Genomic DNA, 24571 nt, shown 5'->3' with positions numbered 1-24571 from the left:
ATGCTGCCACCAGAGCAACAATCTCGATCCGAGTCAAATGGTTGGAAATCAGAAAGACCAATCTCTTACAAAGGAAATCACGGTAATTCTTGTATATGAACAAAACTTATATATATGGAACACGTGACAAATACTGGACAATCTCAGAGACTGGACAGTCTCACAAAGGCCTTGTTTAGTTCCGAAATTTAAAAAAATTTCGGTACTGTAGCAATTTCGTTTGTTTGTGACAAATATTATCCAATCATGGACTAACTAGGATCAAAAGATTCGTTTCGTGATTTACAGCTAAACTGTATAATTAGTTTTTATTTTTGTTTATATTTAATGTTTCATGCATGTGCCACAAGATTCGATGTGACGGGAAATCTTGAAAACTTTTTGGTTTACAGGGTGAACTCAACGAGGCCAAAGTCACAAAAATGCTTATCATGCACCGTGACAATAATCACCGACGAACAACGCACAGGTTTTGCCCAAACTAGACTAGACAACCACAAAAATGCTTATCATGCACCGTGACAATAATCACCGACGAACAACGCACAGGTTTTGCCCAAACTAGACTAGACAACCACAAAAATGCTTATCATGCACCGTGACAATAATCACCGACGAACAACGCACAGGTTTTGCCCAAACTAGACTAGACAACCAAACTACAAAAGACCACGGAAAGGCTGCTTGAATGTAAAGTGATTGAAACATGTGCTTATGGCGTCACTAGGCAGATATACAGGTTGGCTCCTAATTCCTTTGGTGAAAACATTTGCTTACACACATTAAGGCCTTGTTTAGTTCACCCCAAAAACCAAAAAGTTTTCAATATCACATCGAATTTTATGGCATCAAATATAGACGAAAATAAAAACTAATTACACAGTTTACCTGTAAATCGCGAGACAAATCTTTTGATTTTAGTTAGTCTATGGATTGGACAATATTTGCCACAAACAAACAAAAGTGCTGTGCTACAGTAGCAAAATCTAAAAAGTTTTCACATCTAAACAAGACCTAAGCATTTATGCTAATTTAAACGACCAAAGGCCCACGGGGCCGCACTAGACAACTTTGAACTATCAAAATTTTTACCAGGTCCAGAAACTACTGAATATCGGAATCGAATCGGGAACACACGGATACAAAACAGATATATCAAAATTTCGTAGAACAAATCGGCTCTTGTCAGCTTTCACTAGCAAAATGACCTCCGAGGAAACACAGCAAAAACAAGCATATAAAACTTTTACCCGTTTCACAGAACATTCAATTCAACCCTCTTGGAACACAGGCAGCAAAAGATTGCTACAATATATAGAAGTCTTGTAAAGCGGAACTCTCATCTATCCTACAGATAATAAACATCCTGTGGCATATCAAAGCACAAATGTCTGCATACAAAAGAAACTCAAGATAAGACCAATATGCCTCAAGGAGCTTATCTCTTCTTTGACACACCGACAGTCTTTCCACGCCTCCCGGTGGTCTTGGTGTGCTGGCCACGAACACGCAGGCCCCAGTAGTGACGCAGACCACGGTGGTTCCTGGATAACACAAGGTTTTTGTGTCATATGACAAACACAACAGTAAAACAGATCTTCGAATCACAAGCATATTCTGTGTGAAGAGCAGATAACAGTTTCAAACAAAGATTTGTTTTCACCACAAAGACAATGGCTTTGTACAATTATGGAAAACATAAACAGCACTAACAGAGGAAAATGCAACTAATATTTTCAACAGTGTCATGACAATAAATATGTGTGCATGCTAACTTGTGTATAGCAGTACAGCATCAATCAACAATAATTAATAACAGAAAAACGTGATGATAGACTGACCTGATCTTCTTCAGCCTCTCAAGGTCATCCCTGAGCTTCATGTCAAGGGCATTGGAAACAACCTGAGAGAACCTACCATCCTTGTAATCCTTCTTCCTGTTGAGGAACCAGTCAGGGACCTTAAACTGGCGAGGGTTGGCAACTACAGTCATGAGGCGCTCAAGCTCATCTGATGACAGCTCACCAGCCCTGCACAAAAAAAAAATAATCATCATTCATTAGTGCTGAACTTCATGCTATGGGGGATTCCTGCAGTAACATACAATATCAGACTGACATCGTAGTAGCACAATTGGCTAAAATGGCACAATTAAAATTTAGTGGGACTGGGGCAGTCATGCAATAAAACAATCTCAAACTTCAGCAAACATGAGCAAACTGGAAACATTGCAAAAAAAAAAATCCTAGACAAGTATTTGTAATTCTACACTGGTTAGTCATATGGATGTCAAGGACTTCACAACACATTTTAAAATGGCGTTCACTGCATTTTCCCAAGTAGTCAGAAATGCTAATTTACAATCCACGCTGAGCCACAGATGACTACAGAAAAGTAGAAAACAACCAGTAAATACAGTATGTTCCACAGTTGACAAGCTTACACAACTATTGCACAAAATGTCCAAAAACTAAGCTAATCCTAAATTCACGATACGTACAGAAGCTGAACCACTTTACAACATGTTTCTTCATTGGATAGAAAAACATTAACAGGCATTTTTACCAAAAAACTGATAAAAAATATAGGTCAGTACTCTATGGCCATAGCATGAACTTTCTGTACCCAGAATGAAATCATTGCTGAGAAATGCATGTCAACAGTTCTGATAAATAGCAGTGGTTTTAGTGCATCCAACAAGTTGGAAACAAATTTCAGCATGCTCATCAATAAATAAAGCCACTAAATTGGCAAATAAATGGTGCTACACTAAGTTGAGCATAAGCATGATGACAAAAGGAACAAAAAGAAAGGATATTTAGATCCGCATAAAAGCACCAATCATCCAGCACTTATACTCGTTAAAACAGGATCTACCAACCTTAATTTCAAAGGCCTAATATTTCAATGAAAATTGAGTGGCGTCTACATTAAAATTCTAACTCACAAAAAACTGTTCGTCCAACCTAGGCAACTGCAGCCCAGTACATGTCCAAATGAGGCGATCCCTCCCCGAGGCACCCCCAAACTCCACAAGAACCCTCCACAATTCGCAATGTCCCCTTGCATCTCTTCCTCTCATCCCACTACTGAACCAACTACAAAAGCCATCGAGAGAACTCACCGCTTGTTCATGTCGATGTCGGCCTTCTTGCATACGATGTTGGAGAAGCGGCGGCCAACACCCTTGATGGAGGTCATGGCGAACATGATCTTCTGCTTGCCATCCACGTTGGTGTTAAGCAGACGCAGGATGTGCTGGAAGTCCTCCCCCGCGATCAGCGACTGCAAAGCCAACAACGCCAACCGCGCGTCAGAACCAATCGCCCGTCTCGTGACGGGCTCACTGGGGCCGATGAGGAGTGAGGGAGGGTGGGGCGGAGCTCTTACCATGGCGGCAGCGGCTGGTGGAGCTCGGGCACGCGCCGGAGTTCGGGGCGGCGACGGGCTGCGGCTGCGGCTGCGCGGGGTAGGGTTTCTCCTCTCGCTGGCGGCGGCGGCGGCGTCGCGAGGCGAGCTTTATAGTTGGGAGGGTGATGGGGGTGGAAGCAACCCTAATGGCCGCGGATCGACGGCCAGGATGGATCCGCTGATGCAGAGTGGGGTTGAGAGGGGGGGTGTGGGTTCAGTGGGCTGAACGGGCTGTTTTGACCTATTTTGGGCCGGCAAGGAGCCAACATCGTAGCCCATCATATAATTTTCTTCTAGTATCTGCCTGCGCCGTCTGAATTTTCCTTTTTGCTTGATTTGATTTGAAGTTTAACTTTTCTTTTGAGTGAATGGTTTGAAAATTGAAATTAATTAACTTAGTTTCAGAATACTGAAAATAAAAACAAATTGAATGAGTACATTTTCCAGTGATTTTTCTGGACAGTAGATAAAAAAATAAAAAGTATCATTATTTATATTAAGATTACTGTCTGTGATGTTAATATAATTATTAAAATTAGGGAAATTCCCCCATGTGTTGTCACGTGACTTGGGGAAAAAATATAAGCATAAACATCAAAGAGTTTGATTGGGAGTAGAGTAATTTCATCATGAGGTTAGTTTATGATGAGTTGGAGATATGAATAATGCAAATAGTAATTTGTTTCATCTATGTATATTGGGTGGTGGGAAGTTTTCTGCAAGGAATACTAGAGCACACAAGATGTTAATCCATCAAGTAAAAAAATAAAATAATACTACATAAATTTGGAGAACTCGAGAGGCCAATTTTCTTAGAGTCTCCGAGAACAATGACCATCGAGAAAATAAAGGCAAACAAAAACCATTTTAGGGCATGTTTGGCTGACGCCCTTGCAGGCAGATGCGCAATGCATCCTAGCCACAGGCACAAGAAATCGGCCCTTAGTGGCTTACACGAGCGAACGTCTCGACCCAAACAAACATGGGGTTTGCCTATGGGGATCTACGGCTGATACAATACATAGAAAATAGAGAAGTGCTACATCATACTCGATTACTCATGATAGTTCTTTCCAGACTGTTGCCTCAATAGGGCATGTTCTGTTGCCTCCAAATAAACCACCAAGATTTGAGGTGGCTGCTTAACATTGGATGGCCAAAACAATAATGATAACATAAAATGTTGTGGTGCAAGATAAAACTTTGTAGTAGGGCCTTGTTTTTTCAGAAATGATTTATTACAGGTGTGCATGCCCTAGAGGTGCACGCACGCACACTCCATCCACACCTCTTCGCGGGCCTCTCTCTTTCCCACTTATACCCGCACGTCTGTATCTATCTTCCACCTCTCCCTCCCCCCCTCTCTCTCACACACACCCCTAGAGATCTCTAGTGAGTTTCTCTTAGTGGCCGTGGAGCTCCAACGTCAACGACCTCCTCCCGGCAGCGACCACTCGCGCTCGCACCCCTACCTCCTCCCCATGCGACAGCTTTTTCTTTCTCCTCTCGGGCAGCGCCCGCTACCGGCATCCATGGTGGCAGCCATGGCGGGTTCCAGCCATGCAAAGGACCTACGAGCTCCTCCCCAACGGTGACCACCTCTGGCGAGCCCGCATCCCACTGCCTTCTCCACACCCCTACTCACGAGGAACTCATCGGCCATGGTGAATCCAACGGATCCAGCCCCAGCCATGGCAGATCTACCAAGGTAGGCCTTCTCCTCCTCCTTCACGTTAGGGTTTCGACAAGCTCCCCCTTCTTCTCTCCCAACTCCGGTGGGGTATAGAATGGTCGGCCAGGGGAGACAGGTAGGACAGGCGGTGGGGATGGTCAATAAGCGATTTAGGGTAGCTAACGACGAAAGGGGTGATCAAGTCAGATCGGGGGGTGGGGAGGCTCACCGAAGCTGGAGAAGATGGCGGCAGTGGGGGAGGGGAAGAGGGTGGCTGCCGCATGCACTAGGGTTCGCCGAACGACGAGGTAGTGGCCGGCAGCAGGGGCGAAGGCACCAGAGCCGACAAACCCTAGATCTAGTCTGTTCTTTTTCCTTTCTATTTGACAACTGAAATTATTTATTTTCTAAAATGGAGTCTGCATCCGAAAATTTGATTTCACATGCTTTAGTGGAGTCCTAGTTTTTTATATAAGGCTAATACCAATCCATGGTTTCATGCTCCAATATCCAATGCTGTCACATCATAAGAAGAATATTGAATTATTAGTTATTAGGGGGAAAAACATCTACAATGCATGATATCAGGTTACTATGTCTAATGTTGTTATAGTAATTAATTAATTTGTATGTTGTGTCTATGAACGTGGGGCAAAACTGTAAACATGAATGCTAAATTGTTGGATTAATGCCAAAACTACAAAGTACTAGAATCCAAAGAGTTTCATTCTCTCTTCTAAATTACTTCTTTACCACATATATAAGCAAAACATTCTACATGACATCTAATAAATAAATGTTATAAATTACAACCAACAGAGAGTAACCTATAAGAGATAAAATGGGTACATTGAGGGATCAGACCGCTTGAAAAGTCGAAATGTGGCGACAAGGGCACATCAACTCCAATCAGATACAACATTTACGGCTACATCCATCCTTCCTTCGGCTGATCCTCTGCAATGTCCATCGCACGAATCACACTGCAAAGATTCAACATATAGTACAGGCAATTTTTCCCCCCATCAAACAGAAAACACACAGGCTGCAAAGTGCTACTAGTAACCGCTAACCGCCCAGTGGTAACTATCACTACCATGTAAAGCGGCAGAACAATCTCGGTTGCTGCCCTGCAATCACAAAAGGAATTTCACAGTGCTACACAGATATAAACAAGCAACAATTTATAACCGTTAACACATGGCTTTTCTTTTTCATTCTCTAATTTCTGTACATGGTACAAAATTCCACATGCATACCATGGCTACCAACTCTTAACAAGGAGTTCGGGTCGACCAGGAGGCCAACAGAAAACTTCCACACATGTATATCTACAACAAAATGTTGACCCAGATTGTGGGTCGTATAGAAGAACCAAAAGTCAGGAAAGCTTCATGATCTACAGCCTCAGTATAGGAGAACCAAAAGTCAGGAAAGCTTAAGAACCAACTGTCCCATGCTTCTCACGGACCGTCCCAAGCTCCCAGCAGTGCCTCGCCCACGCCCACTGTCAATACAAATAAAAACAAGATCTTGTAGTTAAAAGATTGTGAGCAACAAGCAATTGAATGCCAAAGGATTTGACATGATTTTAGGAAATTTAAACAGACAGCAGCATCAACCTAATTTTGTTTCCCATCTAAAGTAACAATTAGCGATGGTTATTTAACAGTTGCTCATCAGCTAGCACATAGTGATCTAAAGAAAGGACCAGGATGGACAAGTCACGCTACTTCCCAGAGCTTCAGACGTTCTTGACCATGACAAGGACGAATGAAAACTAGAATAAGCATTAGTAAGTGGACTTGTAATGCCTAAGGAGATCACTAGTGTCAACTGGGAGCAGTTCCAACAAGTTTGTGACTCAATGCAAATGAGAAGCAGAAGTTTTTGTCACAAACTTTGTTCACACATTATTTCTTTGGTTTTAAAAAGATGGCTCAAGCTCATAGTTATAGATGGACATCTTTACCACAATAACAGATGGCTGAGATTTGCAATGTGTGCATGCTACATGCGATTAATGGTTTGCATGTCTTTAGAAGCATACATAAGATTCATAACATGACCGGGAATATTTGTGATCAAGAAATTTTCTTACCAATAAAAATTCATCCATGCCAGTCTGCCAGCCAAACAATCTCTCCTTTAGACCATCCACGGAGCATTGTTAATCCATAAATGTTACCAATGAGTGCCCACTACTAACTATCCTTGATGTCCATGAAAACAGTTCCTATCAAACAAGGGAGTCAATTTTACTACACTGGTTAAAGAATTCCTAGAATCAAAAGCAACTAGAAAAGATGCATATCTGTGTATGGCCCTGGCACCTATGAATTCATGTGAAAATTTGCTCAAATCAAGCACATGCATCTGCTCAAAATATTGCCTGACACTTTTTTCAGTTTTTTTTCCATAATAAAACTGATACTTAGAAGCTGTGATAAGGATTGTCTGATTTGGTGATTTCTACAGATGCTTGATCATAACTGTGAACTGACATTTTCATGACTCATGCCTGGTTTCAGATGAAGCTTAACTATAACTACAGCAATTCATAGACAGAGATACAGAGTTATATAACTACATCAGAAGCATGCCTTCACAAGTTGCTGCCACAACTTAAACATCTAGGCTAAATCTACTGGTGACCAATATATGAACTCAAGTCATTAACGATACAATCTACTGGTGACCAATATATGAATTAAGTCATTAACGATACAAAAAGTTGGTATGTACTAATAATAGCTGTCTACAGCTACCATATAAGCATCCATAAGTACAACGAAATATGTACACGAAAGTACTCTCAGTTTCTCAGTGATGATGGAAAGCACAAATGTAAGGAACAATTTTCTTAAACTTATATAAGCTGAATGATAAAATATTTTGTAATCTCTAGAACAATACCTTTTATAGCAGAAAATGCAATGTCATGCATTAACAGGTTCTCTAGAAGCTAGGTCATCTTCCATGCTGTTATTACTGTATATGATATCCTCTCCACGAAGTTGACCCTCCCCACAAGTTTGAGTAGGCTTAACCACATTTTCACCAACAGCATCTGAAATGTTGAGCATGGGAGCTGTTATTCCTGCTTCATTGAAACTCTCACCAGCCATTCCTACCTTAATAGTTGCATCATTGATTTCAACCATATCCTTTTTAAGTGACTTTGACTCGGTCAAGGTCACCAACATATCTTCACAACTAGAAGAGTGTTTCAAATCTGGTAAAAGTGAGCCAGTTTTGTCCTCAATAATCTCCATTTGCTGAACATATAACTTCACAGATATTCCATTGTCAACTGCAGAAGCACTGTGATCTTCATTAGTACCTTTATCTCTATAGGCATCCATTGAGGTTCCATTTACAATAGCAGTCTTATCTTCCAAGCTTTTAGCTTCCATTGAGATTTGACTATATCCTACAACCATAGTTTTAAATTCATGCTTATCAGGATTTTCATCCATAATGGCTGAAGGTATTTTAGTGTCCACAGGAGCTGCGTAAGCTTTCTCATCCTCTTGATTAGCACGATGGACAGATGTCAAATTAGATTCAGTTTTGCCTGTTATGGGAGCAGCTCCAACAGAAAGTTCACTAGATAAACAGTTTTCACCTTTCCCAATCTCATTAGATAAACAAGAATATTGATCCACAGTCACCGGAGTAGCAAATGAATTTGAATGGCTGGAATTAGATTTATCTTCACACTTCTGTTCTGAGATAGTATTTTCAGCAATCGATCTCCCATTGGTTTCTTTGTATTTCTCTTCTTGAATGTTTTCTGCTTCAGCCATGCACTGCATGTTGACTCCACAATTAGCTCCAGGAAGTGTATGCAACTTAACTGTCTTACCATCACCTATGGATACCGAAAATGTCCTTTCTATAGTTTTTTTCGCTTCATTTTCTTCTGCAGCAGGAGACTCATCCAATGTCGAGCCTGCAGAGTTTCCTAAAGGATGAGAACTCTCATGACGCTTAATTTCAAGATTGTCAGCGGCATCATGTACACTAGAAACATGAACAGGTGTCACAGATCCACTTGCTTCACCAAGCATTTTAGCATCCATCTTATTAGATCCAACAGTATTAGCTGCATTAACAAAGAAGAATTGCTGAGATATGGGACTATGGCATTACCAGATCAAAAAAAAAAGGAAGAAAAAAAAAATACAGCATCACAATATCCGAACAAAGAGAAAACTTTTCTTGAAACAGTTTAGTATTTAGACCTGTCTTGGTAGTGATCTGTCCATCAACTGTTTGTGTTTGCAGCAACCTCTTCTCTAGTAGACCGGTCCCATTCATAATCAAGAGATTTAACGACTTGATTCTTTGTTTCTTGGAAGGTTGAACAGGCTTAAAACCAAAAACAGTTGTCCAAGTATTCTCCATTTCAGTCACAGCAGATACTACTAGTTTCTGAACATTAAGGGAACAAAGGGCCTACAAAATATAAATTAACCCCAAAAACATGTCAGAAGTTCTGGAAACAGGAATGCAAACATGGGTGTACACACACAAAAAAATTGATCTGATTACAAGTAGGTTCGTGCTCTGCTCTTTTGAATATGAACATCAACAAACAAAAAATGAAAGTAGAAAACTGCCACAGGCTATATACAGAATCTCCTTAGCCTTGCAAAGCATACAAATAGAATGCATACCATTTGACAAATCAGAATGCATATCTACATATGTACATTGCAATACGCTGTGTTATAGTAAACAAAACCAGATGTTCAAAGTATGCCAGTCAATTCTGCAATCATACTAGGGTAGAGATGATAAATCTAACAATCTCAAATCTTTTGAAGAAAGACTAAGAGACATGTTGATACCAGCACATGAGTAAAGACAATATGCAAACTAGGCCTAATTATACAGTTGTATTAACCAATCTGTTAACATCACCAGCCTATGTGAAGGTAAACTGGAAGTCTAGAACAGAACAAGGCAGAAATATCAAGGACACGAGAAGCAACACATGTGAAGTATGAACAAGGAGAAATGACAGTTGACAGCAAGTGACTGCAAGCTCTAGCGCTCACACGAATGCACAGCTGGGAAGGGGAAGTAAATTACCGATTCAATTCCATTCAGTAGCCGACGCAACATCCCTTGGTGCCTATACATGCCTCTTGTGCCTATGAATGGCATTTCCGCTAAATCAGTTCCATGAATCCTGATTCATGCAGGGAAAAAGTGAAGCGTTTTAGAAATGAAACTAAGTTAGGATTCATAAATTCACAAGAACAAGAAAAGAGGGCAAGATTGTAGCATCACACGTAGAAGTTGTTTGGGGTATGAATAAGGAACAAATCATGATAAAGTTCAAGTTTTCAAGAAAACAACGGTTGATTAATGCTTATATGTGTATACAAACTACTTTCAGGACAGCTTGATGGTGAAATGGTAAACAAGCGAGACTCAAAATATCATCTACAGTGCACCCTCAGCACATATTTTCAGTATACACATGTTGCATGCAAAATTTGATTTGAATAATCAGAATAGGAGATGGGGATGGCTGACATTCTGACACAGAAGCTTAAACAATTTGGCCTGGTTCAGGGCTTGGGATGCATGTAACTTTTGCCTTCTGATTAAAAGAGGACATTATATTCTACATTTGCATCTATAATTCACATATCTGTTCCACCCACAAATAAGAAAATTGATAAAAAAAAACGTTTTAGTTCATCATATGGATGCTGGAAAGGTCTAATGAGGGTAGGGGACCTGTAATTGACCAGTTAGCCAGGAGCTCTCTTCTACCATGCCAGGCTATCAGAAATTAAGGGACAGACTGAACATTTTTTAGTATTCTTGCTTGACATAGTGCTAGAATTTCTCAGTGATGACTTCATTTGAAGTCCTAAGAAGCTTTAAACACACAATTAGAAAATGTGCAGCCATAAAGAACTTGCAAGGTTTTACAGAAACTCGTGCCAAACCCTGTTACAGCATTTGTTTCATTGCCCACTGCTACAGAGCCCTTGTCCATAACAAGGAAGCAAGTAGTTTCCAACAAAACAAAACTGAAATTCCTTGCAACCAAGGAGTGAATATGAAATTAGTATAACAAAATATAACAGCATATGAACATACAAATGTACCTTACAGATGCCGCTGATATTACTTCATCACCCCGTTCCAGGATAAATGCATAGAAACCACTGAAGTCTAAACGACTGAAATCAGAACTGCAATATTGTTTTACAGAATTTCAGTAAGTGATTGTATTGATATTTGAAAAATAATTCAAGAAAAATTGTGTGATAAACAATCAAGTGGAATCCAAAGAATATAACAAAGACAGAAATGACAGCTCTAGAAATGTTACAGCTGCTCCCTATGAGCTTCTTCCTAGACATGCTCTTGCAGACTTAAAAGAAAAGTGAAGGGTAAGGAAACAACAAATCCTAGATCCAAGAGTTGTTTGTCCGTTGCATTTGCAGCTAGTTCAGGAAAATCATTCTTCTTGTTCTTTTATGGAGGTATAACCACAATGAATCAAGAGCACGAAGGCATACTTACCCACAATTATATGCAACATTGTGAATCATATTAATTCCACTTCTCTCGTCAATGTGTGGCTGAAAGCACTCATCCAGAACTGTGAAAGCGAGGGCTATCTTGGAGTTGCACTGTGCCATTTTTTCTTTATTTTTGGGGGGCATGGCCTGATCATTAGGAAAACAGTGAACCAGACTCCACGAAAATCCAGCCTCCATATGATTCTTTATCCCAAGAAGCTTGTTTAGTCGTTTATAAATCTGTGTTATTTCAACAAATAGAACAGCCTTAGTGTCCATGTTTATAAAAAGAATATACATATACAAGTAAAAAAACAGCAGAAAGAATCATACAATGCGTTTCTAAAGACAGTTGACCCTGATTAACTGAGATGTGTAAGGAAATGTGAAATTCTATGGGCTAATTGAATGCTAAGGCAAATTGTATTAACATAATAAATACTTTTCACATGTTGCTTCAGCTGCAAATTTGCAGGAGATTTATCAGTAATGTCCTTTAATTGAACCCCTGAAGGATATGATTCAGGTCATCCATGATGCTCAGACGCATCAAGCATCATCATCCAGGATGAAGATTATAATATATGGTATAGTATGCTACCCAATACTCTAAAATACTGAAGCAAAACTTTGCACCTTTCTACATCCTGGACTGCAAAAGCAATCAATAGAGGTGCCAGGTATGGTACAATCAAAGTCTGTCCCAGTTCCAGATGAACAAGTTTGGTGATCTGCGAAGTGCAAAATTATTGTGTAAGGAAATGTACAGATGCACAGAGAGAAGGATGCACAGAGTAGAAAGTCTTACATTTCCTTGAACATTGCAAACAAGAAAGTAACAACTCAGGAGAAGATGATGGCTTTTCTTGGGGAAAACCGCAGAACCTACATAAACAGCTGCGACAATACCAATCGCCAGAGGGGAGCTGCAGAGGCAATTGGCATAAATAAATTAAATAATAAACATAAAAGCATCCAAAAACAGAACAAACAAAAGAAGTGCTGTAGCACATATATATCTGTATGCTTACCTTAATTCCCAAGCAATCCAAATGAAAAGTGGAAGCACAGTGATCACAGCACACCAAATCACCACCATCCCCACAAATAGCACAAGTATCATCATGTTCATCCTCGCCCTTATCTATCTTGTAAAATCCCTTATTTTCACATAGTGTGTGCTTCTCCCATGCATCAAGTAAGCATTGCAACAAAGATACCTTACCACCTTCCAGAAAGATGTTTGCATAGGGCTTCTTCTCTTTTGAACCAGCATGAAGTTCAAACTTCCCTACTGTGAGAATCTTGGAACAGCACCCACAGAAAATACCCTCCCTGGTAATTTTACCTGCCAACATTTCCCTGGTTCTATTGTTGTTCATGTATTTGACCTGCATGTCTTCAGAAACAACCCCCAGATCTATCATCCATGAATATACTGTACGCTTCCATTCATATGGAATATAGCCATCCATGTTATCTTCTGCATCATGGGTACTCCCGCGGACAAGAAGCCCACACCTCCGATCTTTTACCCTATCCTCCTTGTTCTGATGCTTGTTTCTAGAACCTCTATTAGCAAGGATATCTTTTGAGCTTCTGCTTCTGTTTCTGCTAACCCCAGGTTTCTTTTCAGCGCTACAGATTTCTTTATTAGTCCTTCTCTTAACTATATTCTTTTTTAGCAATGCTAGATCATCCTTCGATATGGCATCTGAAGCACCTGGTTTAGTATTATTAAGTTTAGATGAGCGGCCCATATTTTGAAACTGTTCTTGGAAAACTGCATAAGCCTTAGTGATTGACCAATAGCCAACCCCGGCAGGAGAAACATAGACTGAGTCTTCATAATCTTTGTTTTTCCTCTGCCTTAAGTCAATTTTCCACCCATTATCTAAAAGCACACGTTTTATCTTGTTCCTGAGATCCTGCTTGTGTGTGTAGAGGGGTCCTCCCCTTGGCTTCTTCATTCCAAGCTTGTTGAGCACAGGGCCAGATGTGCCTTGCAGATCAACAGCTTTCGATTGTGCCTTCTTTGACAAACTCTCTGACGACCCTTTATGCTCAAGCAATCGCTTTTTCAGATTCTTCTGTTCACTTGGTTTAGTGCTATCATCTTTCAAGCTCAGAGAATAGTTCTTCAATTGTTGCTTTGAACTTTGTTGTTTCATTTTCGGGCCCAAAGAAACTCCCACTACGCTTGGATCACTTTTCCTCAGCGCAACAGGAGAGAGTAGCTTTCCCACAACTCTCTTCTCACCATTTGCATCCTGCTTCCGAAATTCTGCAGGGGCACCACTTTTCTCTTCATATCCTTTATATCTCTCTTTGGTTTCTCCATCTGCCTTGCTGTTCCTGTGCTGAAACTTCTCAGTAACAGTTTCCATGTCCACGGTAGAGTTCTTCATTGGTACCTTGTGGCCACCAAACTCTCCATCCAACTTAGTTTTAATTGCAAGGGTCTTGCCATCACTGGTTTCCTTATCAACCACCTTGGTGTTCTTCATTGGCATCTTGTCATCCCCAGTTTCCTCATCCACCTTATTAACCTTCTTGGACATAAGCTTGCAATCATTACTCTCCATCGCCGCACCATTGTTCTTCGGCAGGAGCTTTAAAACACCACTCTTTGTTGGAATCCTACATTTACCAGTCTCCACATCCACCTCAGTTTGCCTCGACAGAATCTTACCACCACCAGTATCCCTGGCCACCTTGTCATGCTTTGGCAATATCCTTAAAACACCCCTTTTCCCTTGCAACCTTAAAACCTCATGTTGGCCAGAATCAATGGATTTGCCCTGATCAGTTTTCAATGGCGCCCGTCTTTCATGTTTCTGCAGCTCCACGTGTCTCCTCTTGTCACCCAAACTAGATGCTTGCTCCTTCATCTTTGAGGCGCTGCTTGCCTTCATGCCCACCACCCCACCTTTGTCATCCAAAACACGCCCTCCCCTTACCTCTGGCCTCTCAAACCGCCATGTCGGGAGCCCCCGGGGCAGCATTTTCCCCCCAGTTCCACTCTTAGATGCACCTCCACTACGTCCACTGCCATCACCATGAACAGTCTCAACTCTGATCCTCTTGGCAGCGGGCTGCGAACTACTACTCTCCAGCTCAACTCCCGTTTTCTTCTCTAAACCATCTCCACCACTGGACTTAACCCCTGAAACCTTCTCAGGACTAGCAGTCACGGGTTTCTCCCCCGACTGATCGCCACCACCTTGGCTGCCGGCACCGGCATTGCCCACCGACGCGGCACCACTAGCATTCTGCCGCGTGGAGATGCAGAACTCGTCATCCTCGGAGTCGCTGGACTCCATCACCAGCTGCCTCTTCCGCGGCCTAGTCGCCGCCGCGGCCTTCGAGCCGCGGCCTTCTCCGTCCGAACCCATCAAAAGCCTCGCAAAATCGATTCCCAGAAGAGCTCAAACCTCCCGCTCCAAAACCATCGCCAGGCGGCCCTGGATCAAGAACAACGATTTAAAAAACTCAGTTCTTGCGCGCCCAAGCGATATCAATCCAAACCCCAACCCAACAAAAAAAACGCGAGATAAGAAACGCCGAGGTAAAAAAGAAAGAAAGGAAAATCCGGGACGGCGCGGCCACCGAGCGCGTGGGAGGCCGTTCCGGGTCGGAATTCCGCGCGATGGGACGAGTCGGGGATCACCTGGATTGCGGGAGCGCGACGGAGGCGGCGGAGCGGTCGGGTGGCGGCGCTGAAGGGTAGGGTTTCGGGGATCGCGGGGGGATTTGGATTTGGGGGAGGGACTGCGGGAAGCCGACGGATTGGCTTGGCCTGCTGCTTCTCGTGTTCGTCGTCCGGGGGGGGCGGGTCTACGGATTAAAACGGGAGATGGGGAAGGGGCTATTTGACAATTTTCCGTGTAGTGATGACATCGACGCCGTATAGGGCAAGTGGTTTTGCCGTTTTGCGTGTCAGCTTTGGACTCGTTTTTTTTTTCGGCTTCGTTTTCTAACTTCCGTAGTTTTTTTTTCCTTTTTTCTCGGATGCTTTTTTTTTCCAAATTAACGCAAGGATCAAATAAAGAAGGGCGCTGCTAGAACGTGCGCGTGCAGAATTTAAACTCTGGATTTGGATTTTGAGCAAATACACCTCTCACAACAATTATAAGCTGCAAAAAAACCCTCACCCTCATGGCCACCATTGTCCCGCCGCGATGAGCTAAGGTTTTGTCCAACGATGCCCTAACTTACCCGCACCACCACCTTCTTCCCCTCACCTCCTCCCCCCGCTTCCATGGTGCCGCCACAACCATGGCTAGAGCTTTCCTGCCTCGACCTCGTCTGACCACCTCAGCCTCGACCTCGTCCGACCACCTCAGCCGCCGCCAGCTCCCATACACCGCCCATCGACTATTCCCAACGCCTAGCCTACTTGCTTCCCCCTAGTTGGCCATTTTATAGTGTATCAAAGTTGGAAGAGACGATAGGGAGAGCTCATTAGAACCCTAACTCAGTGATCCAGGAGAATGAGAAGGAGAGAGGAGAGAGGAATAAGGCCTATCTGGCGTGGATCCACTGTCGTCGTCACCAGATCCGGTGGATCTGCCATGGCGGATGCACGCGAGCACAAGTAGGATGCCGCTGGTGAGGTGCTCGTGGCAGGGTGTGCAAGCTTCTCCCTCAAATACTGCGCATTTTCTTTTGATCATTTATAAATATAGAAGTGAAATTGGGACATACAACGTCATACAAACATGTATCAACCGCCCCGGTCGAGTTTTTTTTATACAAACATGTATCAAGTATAAACCCAAACTGTCCTCATTTTGATCCATACTAATTACTAAGTAGAAGTGAAAAGGTTGGGTAAAGGAAAAGGTACAACAATCAAAATGCAAGAACAAATCTTGTGGATGTGTGTGCATCCTCATTGAGAATAGGTAACATCTCCATCTTGAAATATAAGAAATAATATAAGAAATTAAAGCATTCAAAATTTATCTCAAATTATAACATGTTTTAGGTGAATTAACTCCTCCAAACCACCAATTATATGCATACCTGACATTATTATCTACCACCAAACTCAACCAAGGACAATATCTCCCTTAGTTAGAGCTCACGATAACTCTCCATTCTCATTTGTTTTGCTAGTGATTGCATCTTTGGAGAGATTTGAGTGTTTCTGGTGCATTTGCTTTGAGATTGCATTAAGTGATGGTACTAGAGATAAGTTTGATATGGTTTTGTTTTTTTACTCTTGGTGGTTACCGCCACCTAGACAACTTAGAGCAGCGGGACTTTGTTGAAGCACTGGACTGAAGATTGTGAGACGCTTTAGAGATGGTTTGCAAGGGGCTATTTGGTTCATCTCACCGAGGGAGGAAAAGAACCACTCTTGTGCAAAGAGAGGCTTAGAGAGCGCCTCATAATTGAAGCTGGCTCAAGCCCTAGAGGAGGCAACCTTGCAGGGTTGGGCTTTGGTAGAGGAGCGATGATCATTGAGGTTGCCTCCACGTGGACATAGCTAACCGGCAAGCCATCAAAGCATGGTATAAAAAATATTGTCTCATGTGTGCATCGCTTTCTACTCTTGATTAGTTTATGTTCTTCAATTAATAAAGTAGAACTATTAGGACTTGTCACCCTAGACTAGTAAAACATAGCTAGATGTAGAATTATTAGGGTCTCTTTTGGGGCTAACACAATTTCCATAATGTTTGTAAGCCTATAGAATTTTAATTTAGGCTATATTCATGTTCCTATTAAGACATCTAAAGATCTCTACATCGTGCTCTTTCTAACGTCTCATTGTTGTTGGAAAACCCCATCCATCATTGTTCTAAGGCCAGCAAGAGACCGTTCCAATGACTTTTCTTCCGCACACAATCTTTTTCTGCTTCAAATTATGCCACTGGTTGCTTGACGAACATGCACACATACACACACACACACTATTTATCACACCACATTGGCACAACTCACACACCCATGAGTATGCCCCCACCATATACCTACTTATCTAGTTTCATAAAAAGTAAGGTGTTGAAATCAATTACTTTTATGTACATTTTCTTATATATAAAGAGATATCTGTAAGTTTTAATCTTATTTAAGAAAATAAAGAAAATCATGACACAAATGATGTCCACGCCTTATTTACATTGCCCGCTTTGTAGCAAAAAATAAGGACTTTATACCATAAGTAGATCTTTGGAGTTTTTTCTTTGGATTGAAGGACCAATCCCCATTCGAAATAAGATGCCATCTAGGAATGTGAAAAAATATTGATTTTTGAACTTGAGTAGATGTTCGTAAAACTAGTAAAGTTTATTACATAAGAATGTTGTCTCCAATATTTTCCTAAGAATAGATAATTTCAAATATTGCATTTTTTGTTACAACTTCAATAACATGTGCTCCATATAATATGTATTTTATGTATTTTTAAAAAACAATGCTTAGGAGTTAGGATTAAAATTTGACCATATAATATGTATTTTATGTCACATGTATATACACCAACAATGCATATGCACGCCCATTGGATCCAATTTACTCATAATTTATTGGACCTATGAGCCCTAACTTACGCAGAAATTTCACAATGAAAACATAGGAACATGCAAAAATTTTGGTACTCCAAATAGGCTCTTACTCCTTAGGACTAGTGCAAATTTATATGGTCCTTGAACAAGCTTTGGAGGGTTTAGCTCTGCCAAGAAAGTGTAACCTCCTGTGACTCTCTTAGCAAGGATATCTAGGAGTTAAGCACAATACTGTAGCACTTTTGTTTGTATTTGATAAATATTATCCAATCATGGACTAACTAGGCTCAAAATATTCGTCTCTCAAATTACAGGTAAACTATGTAATTAGTTATTTCTTTTATCTATATTTAATATTTCATGCATGGGCCGCAATATTCATTGTGACGAGAAATCTAAAAAAATTGTAATCAGGGCCTTAGTGTAGGGTGTGAATGTACTCGTCAAAAGGACATCAATTGCCTCGCGGTGAGCCTATATAGTGTGTTTTTGGCAGAGCTCCATCCAAGTGGCTTTAGCTCTTCTTGTTTCTATGTGCGCTAATGTGCTTTACTGTAGCACCAGGAAACAACTCCAACTCTTCTTGTTTTGGGGGTTATCGAAGAGATGGAATCAACGAAGGTGTGTTTCTAGGGTGAAAGGATCAAGATACCTAAGAGGAGGCTGAATTGAGCTTCTCTAAAAATTTAAGTAACCTATAAGCCTTAATTCAACCCTTGTGTCTAAGTGAGTTCTAGAGAGCTACCGGATAAAAGTTTTGCAACATAGTTCCAATTCTATTCTAGCATGGCAATTCTAAAAATGTAAAGTACTCAAAGTAAATGCTAGAATGTAAAGGATGAGAGGAAGAAGAACACGACGATGTTTTGCCGAGGTATCGGAGAGTCGCCATTCTCCACTAGTCCTCGTTGGAGCACCCGCGCAAGGGCCTTGCTCCCCCTTGGTCCGCGCAAGGACCAAATGCTCTCTACGGGTTCATTCTTTGACACTCCATCGTGGTGAATCACCTACAACTGCTCACAAGCTTGACACGAGCCACCCACAAGACATCCGGGTGATCTTCGTGCCTCTAATCACCACTGAACCGTGTAGGTGATGATGATCACCAAGAGTAACAAGCAAAGAACTCTCACGTGACCCAAACAAGGCACTAGAGAGTGGTAGATGCATACTTGAACTCTTGGAACTCACTAGAGAAAGATTCTCTCAAGAAATCACTCATTTCTCAATCCTCTCTAGGCTCTTGCTTCTCTCTTGCATCACAAGGTATTTCTCAGCTGAACAAAATGGGCAAGAGAGTTTTCTTGAATGAGGTGGAGGAGTATAAATACTCCCCACCATCAAGTACAAGGGTCGGCCACTCGAATTCAACAGAAAACGAGTGCACCGGATGCACTTTATGTTGCACCGGACGCACTTCGCAGAGTGTCTGGTACAACTCTAACGGCTAGTTGTACTTCGCAAAACTCCTCACATCGGACACCCTTCAATCGTCCGGTGTCCTCACGCGTAAACCGATCGGTGAGAGACCAATTTTGCAACCCTCTCTGGGTAAGGGATTGGACGCACCCCATAGGGTCCGGTGCGTGCGCCCGGTGTCTAACCCTAGGCACTCGGCATGCTGGCTCGCCTCCTGCATACACTGGACGCGCCAACAGTCACACTGTGGCGTCTGGTGCTACTACTCAACCAAAATTTCGTCGAAGCGCGAATTTTCCAAAACAAAGTTTGATTTTCTCGATCTAAGGACTTTTCTCTGAGTTACCTAGTACTAGGTTTACCAAGTGTGCACCACACCTAAACCTAACGCCTTGTCTAGGTCAAGCTACCCGTTCGATGTCCCCCTTAATAGTACGGTTAAAGGAAAAAACAAAGTCCTAAACTACTCTAAGTGCCCTTCAATTCCAAATAGCACTTAGACCTAGTCTAGTTTTGATGATGTCCAACAATCCTTTGAAAACGGAAAATGATTTCCACCATTAAGTAGACATTAACGTCTTAGTCCATCAATCACCATTACCATGACCTAACTCAAATGATTTTGCCGCTGCAAAATACGCGTTAGTCATAGTAATCAACATTGTCATTAATCACGGAAACTCACTAGGGGCCTAAATGCTTTCATATAGGGTTCCTTTTGACTCTACTATAGTGTGCTACAGTACTAGACTAAAGCCAGAAGGCGCTTTGGCCAAACATGCCCATAGCTTCACGCATACGGATGTCAATGTGTAAATATCCATCACATATTGACACCCTGTACCCATCTACACTAGAAAAATCCAATACCCACCCTGCACGGTTGCACCCCATAAGTGAAGGGTTTTGGTAAGTTGTGCACTCATGGTAGCGTGTTTAATCTCTCTTTTCGCCTTGCTGAAATTTGGCTGGTACCGCCATTAATGCTGATTTGTTGTGAGAGAAAAACAACATTTCTTTGCTGAAAAGTATAACTGAAGTATTATTTAGATGTAGTTAGATCTATACTAATCAACATGTATTGATGTGGATTGAAATGCAACGTGAACAAAATTATACTCCAATCAACACCCTCAGTACATGTGGATTGAAGTAAATCGATAACACCCAAACGAGGCCCGGCAAGTAAATACTCGCTCGGTATCTGATGGTGGCCGTGGTTAATACGAACCTTACTGTTATCCTTGGAGAGCAATACGGCTGGTACGCAGCTTTACCTCCATCAGGACACGGACGGTGAATCGGTGATGTCCTGATACGCCCTGATGGGCAGGCCACCAGCATGCCATATGCACCCGGACACTGCTCACTGGTCACTCCCTCCTAGTGCTGCCCAGTAGTGCACCCGGACATTTGCAAAGGTAGTACCACCACCATCCTTGTTTAGTTTACTTTGAAATCCAAAAAATTTTCAAGATTCTCCGTCACATCGAATCTTGCGGCACATGCATGAAGCATTAAATATAGACGAAAACAAAAACTAATTACACAGTTTGTCTGGAAATCACGAGACGAATCTTTTGATCCTAGTTAGTTTATGATTGGAAAATATTTGTCAAATAAAAACAAAAGTGTTATAGTAGCGAAATCCGAAATTTTTTCGGAACTAAACAAGGCGCTAGCGTCGTCCACTGCTGGCTGCCCCTGTCCCGTCCCGTCCCGTGCTGCATGCCGTTGCCGTGCAATGCAAAGTTGGCGGGAGGCAGCGTCGGCAGCCCGCCATCCGATCCGGAGAGCCGCAGCCGCTTGTGTGTACGTTCCCCCGGGTGCTCCCAGCACGCGCGCTCCTCTCCCGCCACCGCCACCGCCATCCCATCCCCATCCCCATCCCACGCACGCCACACGGCCCCTGCCCGCCACCAGCCCACTCCGGGAGCAGCGCAGCGCAGCCCAGCCAGCTTTCCCCGCCGTCCCCCAACCACCACCCGCTGACACCTTATCCCCACCGACGCCCCTGTCCCACTCAGGCCTACTTTGGCAGCACAGGGGAGTTTTCCCTGGGAATCTAGTCCTACGCGTGGAAATATTTTGAACACCTCATTCCCCCATCTTCCCAGGGCAGACTTCCACAGGTGCGGAGTTTTCCCTGACGTTGTTTGGCAATAGATTGCCCTGAGCAAGGAAAACGTGAACTGTCTGCACAACAACACTTGTATGAAAGTATGCACTGTTTCTTTTAAAAAAACTGAGAACTTCTGCCAAAGTACGGCAATAAAACTGAAAACAATGTCTTGAAAATAAAGAAAAAACTGAAATTTTTTAATAATATAGAGAAATAACCTCATATCAATGCCGAGCACTTTTCATGAGCATAATGCATGGAAAATCACAATACTAATTATTTGATGTAGTCCAATACATATAAAATTAGTTCCAAGTGGCAAACTTAACTCAGCCAATCCATTCTTCACCAAATCACAGATGGTCACCATCTAGATATCTAAGACATAATTAAAAAATATATGGTTTAACTCTTTTTCATGGGTAGTGTTTGAGAAAAAAAAACTCCTTTCCATGAGCTTCTCACATAGGCACTACAGCTAGCAAAACATTTTTCTTCTCAAATCATACAACACTTCCTCCACAAAGAGCACTGCAAATAAACAAAGGACAAACATTAGCAGCTAAGACACACAAAACAGAACCAACATAATTTTCTGACTGAAAGATAGCATATATCTAACTGAAAGAGACTTTTTCTGAATGAAAGACTAGACAAAAATAAACTCGTCATCTACTGTGAAGAGCATCACTAGTATTATTTTGCATGAACAGAGCCAGTCTACTGTGAAGAGCACCATAGAGTAACAGCTAGCTATGGGTGTTGCATGCACATATGACAGATAACTAGCACACTGGAAACAACCTTACCATTTTTAATTAGATAGAAGAATCTTGCAAATTCTAATTGCTAAATGTCTAAGAAAGTAAATAAAACATTGAGGGCCAACCTATATAAACAATGTAGCTAGCTAGAACCAGTGCATCCACTGAACTGAAACAATATGCCCTTTTAAATAAACCTTCTAAATAAACTGCAAATAATAACTGAAACAATATGTTTCTTTTAAATAAATTGCATTCTATTTTCAGCAAAACCTTCTAAATAAACTGCAAATAATAAACTGCATCGAACATTGGCTTCTTAACAGGAGATGACAGAAGATACACCGGGGTTTGCATGTTTTTATTACTGAAATAGGAGTAGTATATTTTTAGGCATTTACAGAAACAACGCACTAGACAAAGATACAGAAACATAAGTGGATACTCAAAAAATAGACAGATAGACAGATAGTAAACCTTTCCAGGTTTCATATATGCTCTAAAATAAAGAGAAAGGAAGACAGGCAGCGAACCTAGATGGTGATGTACACTAGGAGCACAAGGATGGAGGTGAACAGGAACAGGAAGGTGAAGCTGAAGTCGTAGCCTCTGTAGAAACTGTAAGCACATTGTAGAAATTGTAAGCACATGTACAACTAAACAGGCTCTGTAAACAACAGTAAGTGGCAGTAGCTGGGCATGTCTCAACTAGTTTGGCCTTTTTTACAAAAAATCCTAATGACAACATCTTTCCTTGAAAATAGAAGCAGAGGCAAAAACAATATCCATGAGATTTTGGGACTTCTAAAACCTATGTCTGCTGCTGCTATATTGCACAGTCGATCAAAACTAAAAGTAGACAAAGCATCCAATGTTTTTTTCCAAAAAAAATACAAAAATTGAGCCCGTGAAGCACAAAGATTGGTTCAGACTTATCATCACATGGAAAGACACAAGTATTAGCTATTAATCATTTGGGACTGACTAATACCATCGATGAAAGACACAAGTATTATAAAAACTTAGACCACTTGTTGGTTTTGAATGGTTCACAAGGTTCAGATTTTGAACAGTTGAACTAGTAGCAATTTCAGAACAGCAGCAAGCATACATGGGACAAGAGTCTGAATCTTGGAGGGTAACAAGTAGCTTATATGTATCCATGCATTCATTCATCAAAAAAGAAAGACAACAGGCATGTTTACTTGATTGCAAGAATATCAGGGCTAGAGTCTCTGTCTAGAAATAAGAAAGGGTTTCTAATACACGCCTTTTTACATAAACTAGATATATACTTCTCAGTGTATCCCTTTCTTTTGATTTCATTCGAGATAGCTCGGAACTAATCCCAACCTAGAGCATAGCATATAGCATAGACAGATACAGAAGAAGCTGGGTTACCTTGCTGCCCTGGATGGAGTAGCCTCCAATCCTTTGCTTCACTGGTGATACAGAGGAAGGCCTGACTGAAAAGGAGAAAGGAGAGGGTCAGGTAAGGAGGGTCTGAGCTGCCGTCGGGGAAGACAAACAAAGCAGCGGCAAGGTGGCGTAGATCCGGCCATGATGAGATTCAAATCGCATCCGCCGATTGACTGGCGCGGGACCAACCAAAATGGATGGCGGATCCGGCCGGAAATGGATCCGGTGCGGTGCGTGTAGACTACTCACCCGAGACGGAACGGACGGAAGGAGGGAGGGAGGGAGGTCGCCGGCGGAGAACGGACGGAAGGAGGAAATGGGATGTCGGGGCGTCGTTGAAGGGATGATGGGGTGGATGCGACTCGACGTGAAGCTCTCCCGGATGGAGACCGGCGGCGGAGCTTGGGCGAGCCGCGGCGGAGCCTGGGCAAGCCGCGGTGGAGCCTGGGCGAGCGGCGGCGGTGTTGCGAGAGGAAGGAGTCGGGCGGCTCGCGAGTGCACGGGGAAACTCTCCCGGACAAAAGGGTCGTGGATTTGTTCCCCGAGTAAAATACAGGGAAGCGGGCCGCATTCCTCGACTTCGTGGGCTGCCAAATGGTGCATAATTTTGGCCCGGAGGAGGCTGGCACGGGCCTGATTAGCCCATGGAAAAGGCCGGGATCCCTGCGGGATTCTGGGCTGCCAAAGAAGGCCTC

At 42.2% G+C, this 24571-nt stretch overlaps 2 protein-coding genes and 1 long non-coding RNA gene across 3 annotated transcripts; all 3 read right to left on the bottom strand.

Moving 5' to 3' along the window:
• Window positions 1164-3540, bottom strand: LOC8060714 (40S ribosomal protein S18). The gene is made up of 4 exons (XM_002459356.2): window positions 3391-3540; window positions 3125-3285; window positions 1842-2030; window positions 1164-1544 (listed from the first exon to the last, which is right to left on the bottom strand). The coding sequence occupies exons 1-4, from the start codon at window positions 3391-3393 to the stop codon at window positions 1439-1441; spliced, it is 459 nt and encodes a 152-aa protein (XP_002459401.1). The 5' UTR covers window positions 3394-3540; the 3' UTR covers window positions 1164-1438.
• LOC8081181 lies at window positions 6253-15483 on the bottom strand. Its single transcript, XM_002459355.2, has 11 exons — window positions 15308-15483; window positions 12669-15101; window positions 12446-12563; window positions 12274-12368; window positions 11639-11877; window positions 11218-11304; window positions 10184-10283; window positions 9331-9544; window positions 8000-9191; window positions 7185-7319; window positions 6253-6590 (listed from the first exon to the last, which is right to left on the bottom strand). The coding sequence occupies exons 2-9, from the start codon at window positions 15030-15032 to the stop codon at window positions 8023-8025; spliced, it is 4386 nt and encodes a 1461-aa protein (XP_002459400.2). The 5' UTR covers window positions 15033-15101; window positions 15308-15483; the 3' UTR covers window positions 6253-6590; window positions 7185-7319; window positions 8000-8022.
• LOC110433122 lies at window positions 21951-24470 on the bottom strand. The gene is made up of 3 exons (XR_002450526.1): window positions 23859-24470; window positions 22991-23075; window positions 21951-22224 (listed from the first exon to the last, which is right to left on the bottom strand). It is a non-coding gene; the product is annotated as an uncharacterized LOC110433122 (long non-coding RNA).

This window comes from Sorghum bicolor, chromosome 2 (genome assembly GCF_000003195.3).
Source record: "Sorghum bicolor cultivar BTx623 chromosome 2, Sorghum_bicolor_NCBIv3, whole genome shotgun sequence".
In the NCBI taxonomy this organism is placed as follows: domain Eukaryota; kingdom Viridiplantae; phylum Streptophyta; class Magnoliopsida; order Poales; family Poaceae; genus Sorghum; species Sorghum bicolor.
This window is presented reverse-complemented; position numbering and strand designations above follow the sequence as displayed.

Bases quoted from the DNA above. Each gene is read 5' to 3' on its own strand.
- LOC8060714 (XM_002459356.2), bottom strand. The intron at 2,031-3,124 runs GTGAGTTCTCTC...TTTTTTGTGCAG, and splicing joins GACATCGACATGAACAAGCG to GGCTGGTGAGCTGTCATCAG. The intron at 1,545-1,841 runs GTCAGTCTATCA...TGTGTTATCCAG, and splicing joins GAGAGGCTGAAGAAGATCAG to GAACCACCGTGGTCTGCGTC.
- LOC8081181 (XM_002459355.2), bottom strand. From the start codon at position 15,032: ATGGGTTCGGACGGAGAAGGCCGCGGCTCGAAGGCCGCGGCGGCGACT. The intron at 12,564-12,668 runs GTAAGCATACAG...TTGCCTCTGCAG, and splicing joins TGGATTGCTTGGGAATTAAG to CTCCCCTCTGGCGATTGGTA. The intron at 12,369-12,445 runs GTAAGACTTTCT...TGCACTTCGCAG, and splicing joins TTTGCAATGTTCAAGGAAAT to ATCACCAAACTTGTTCATCT.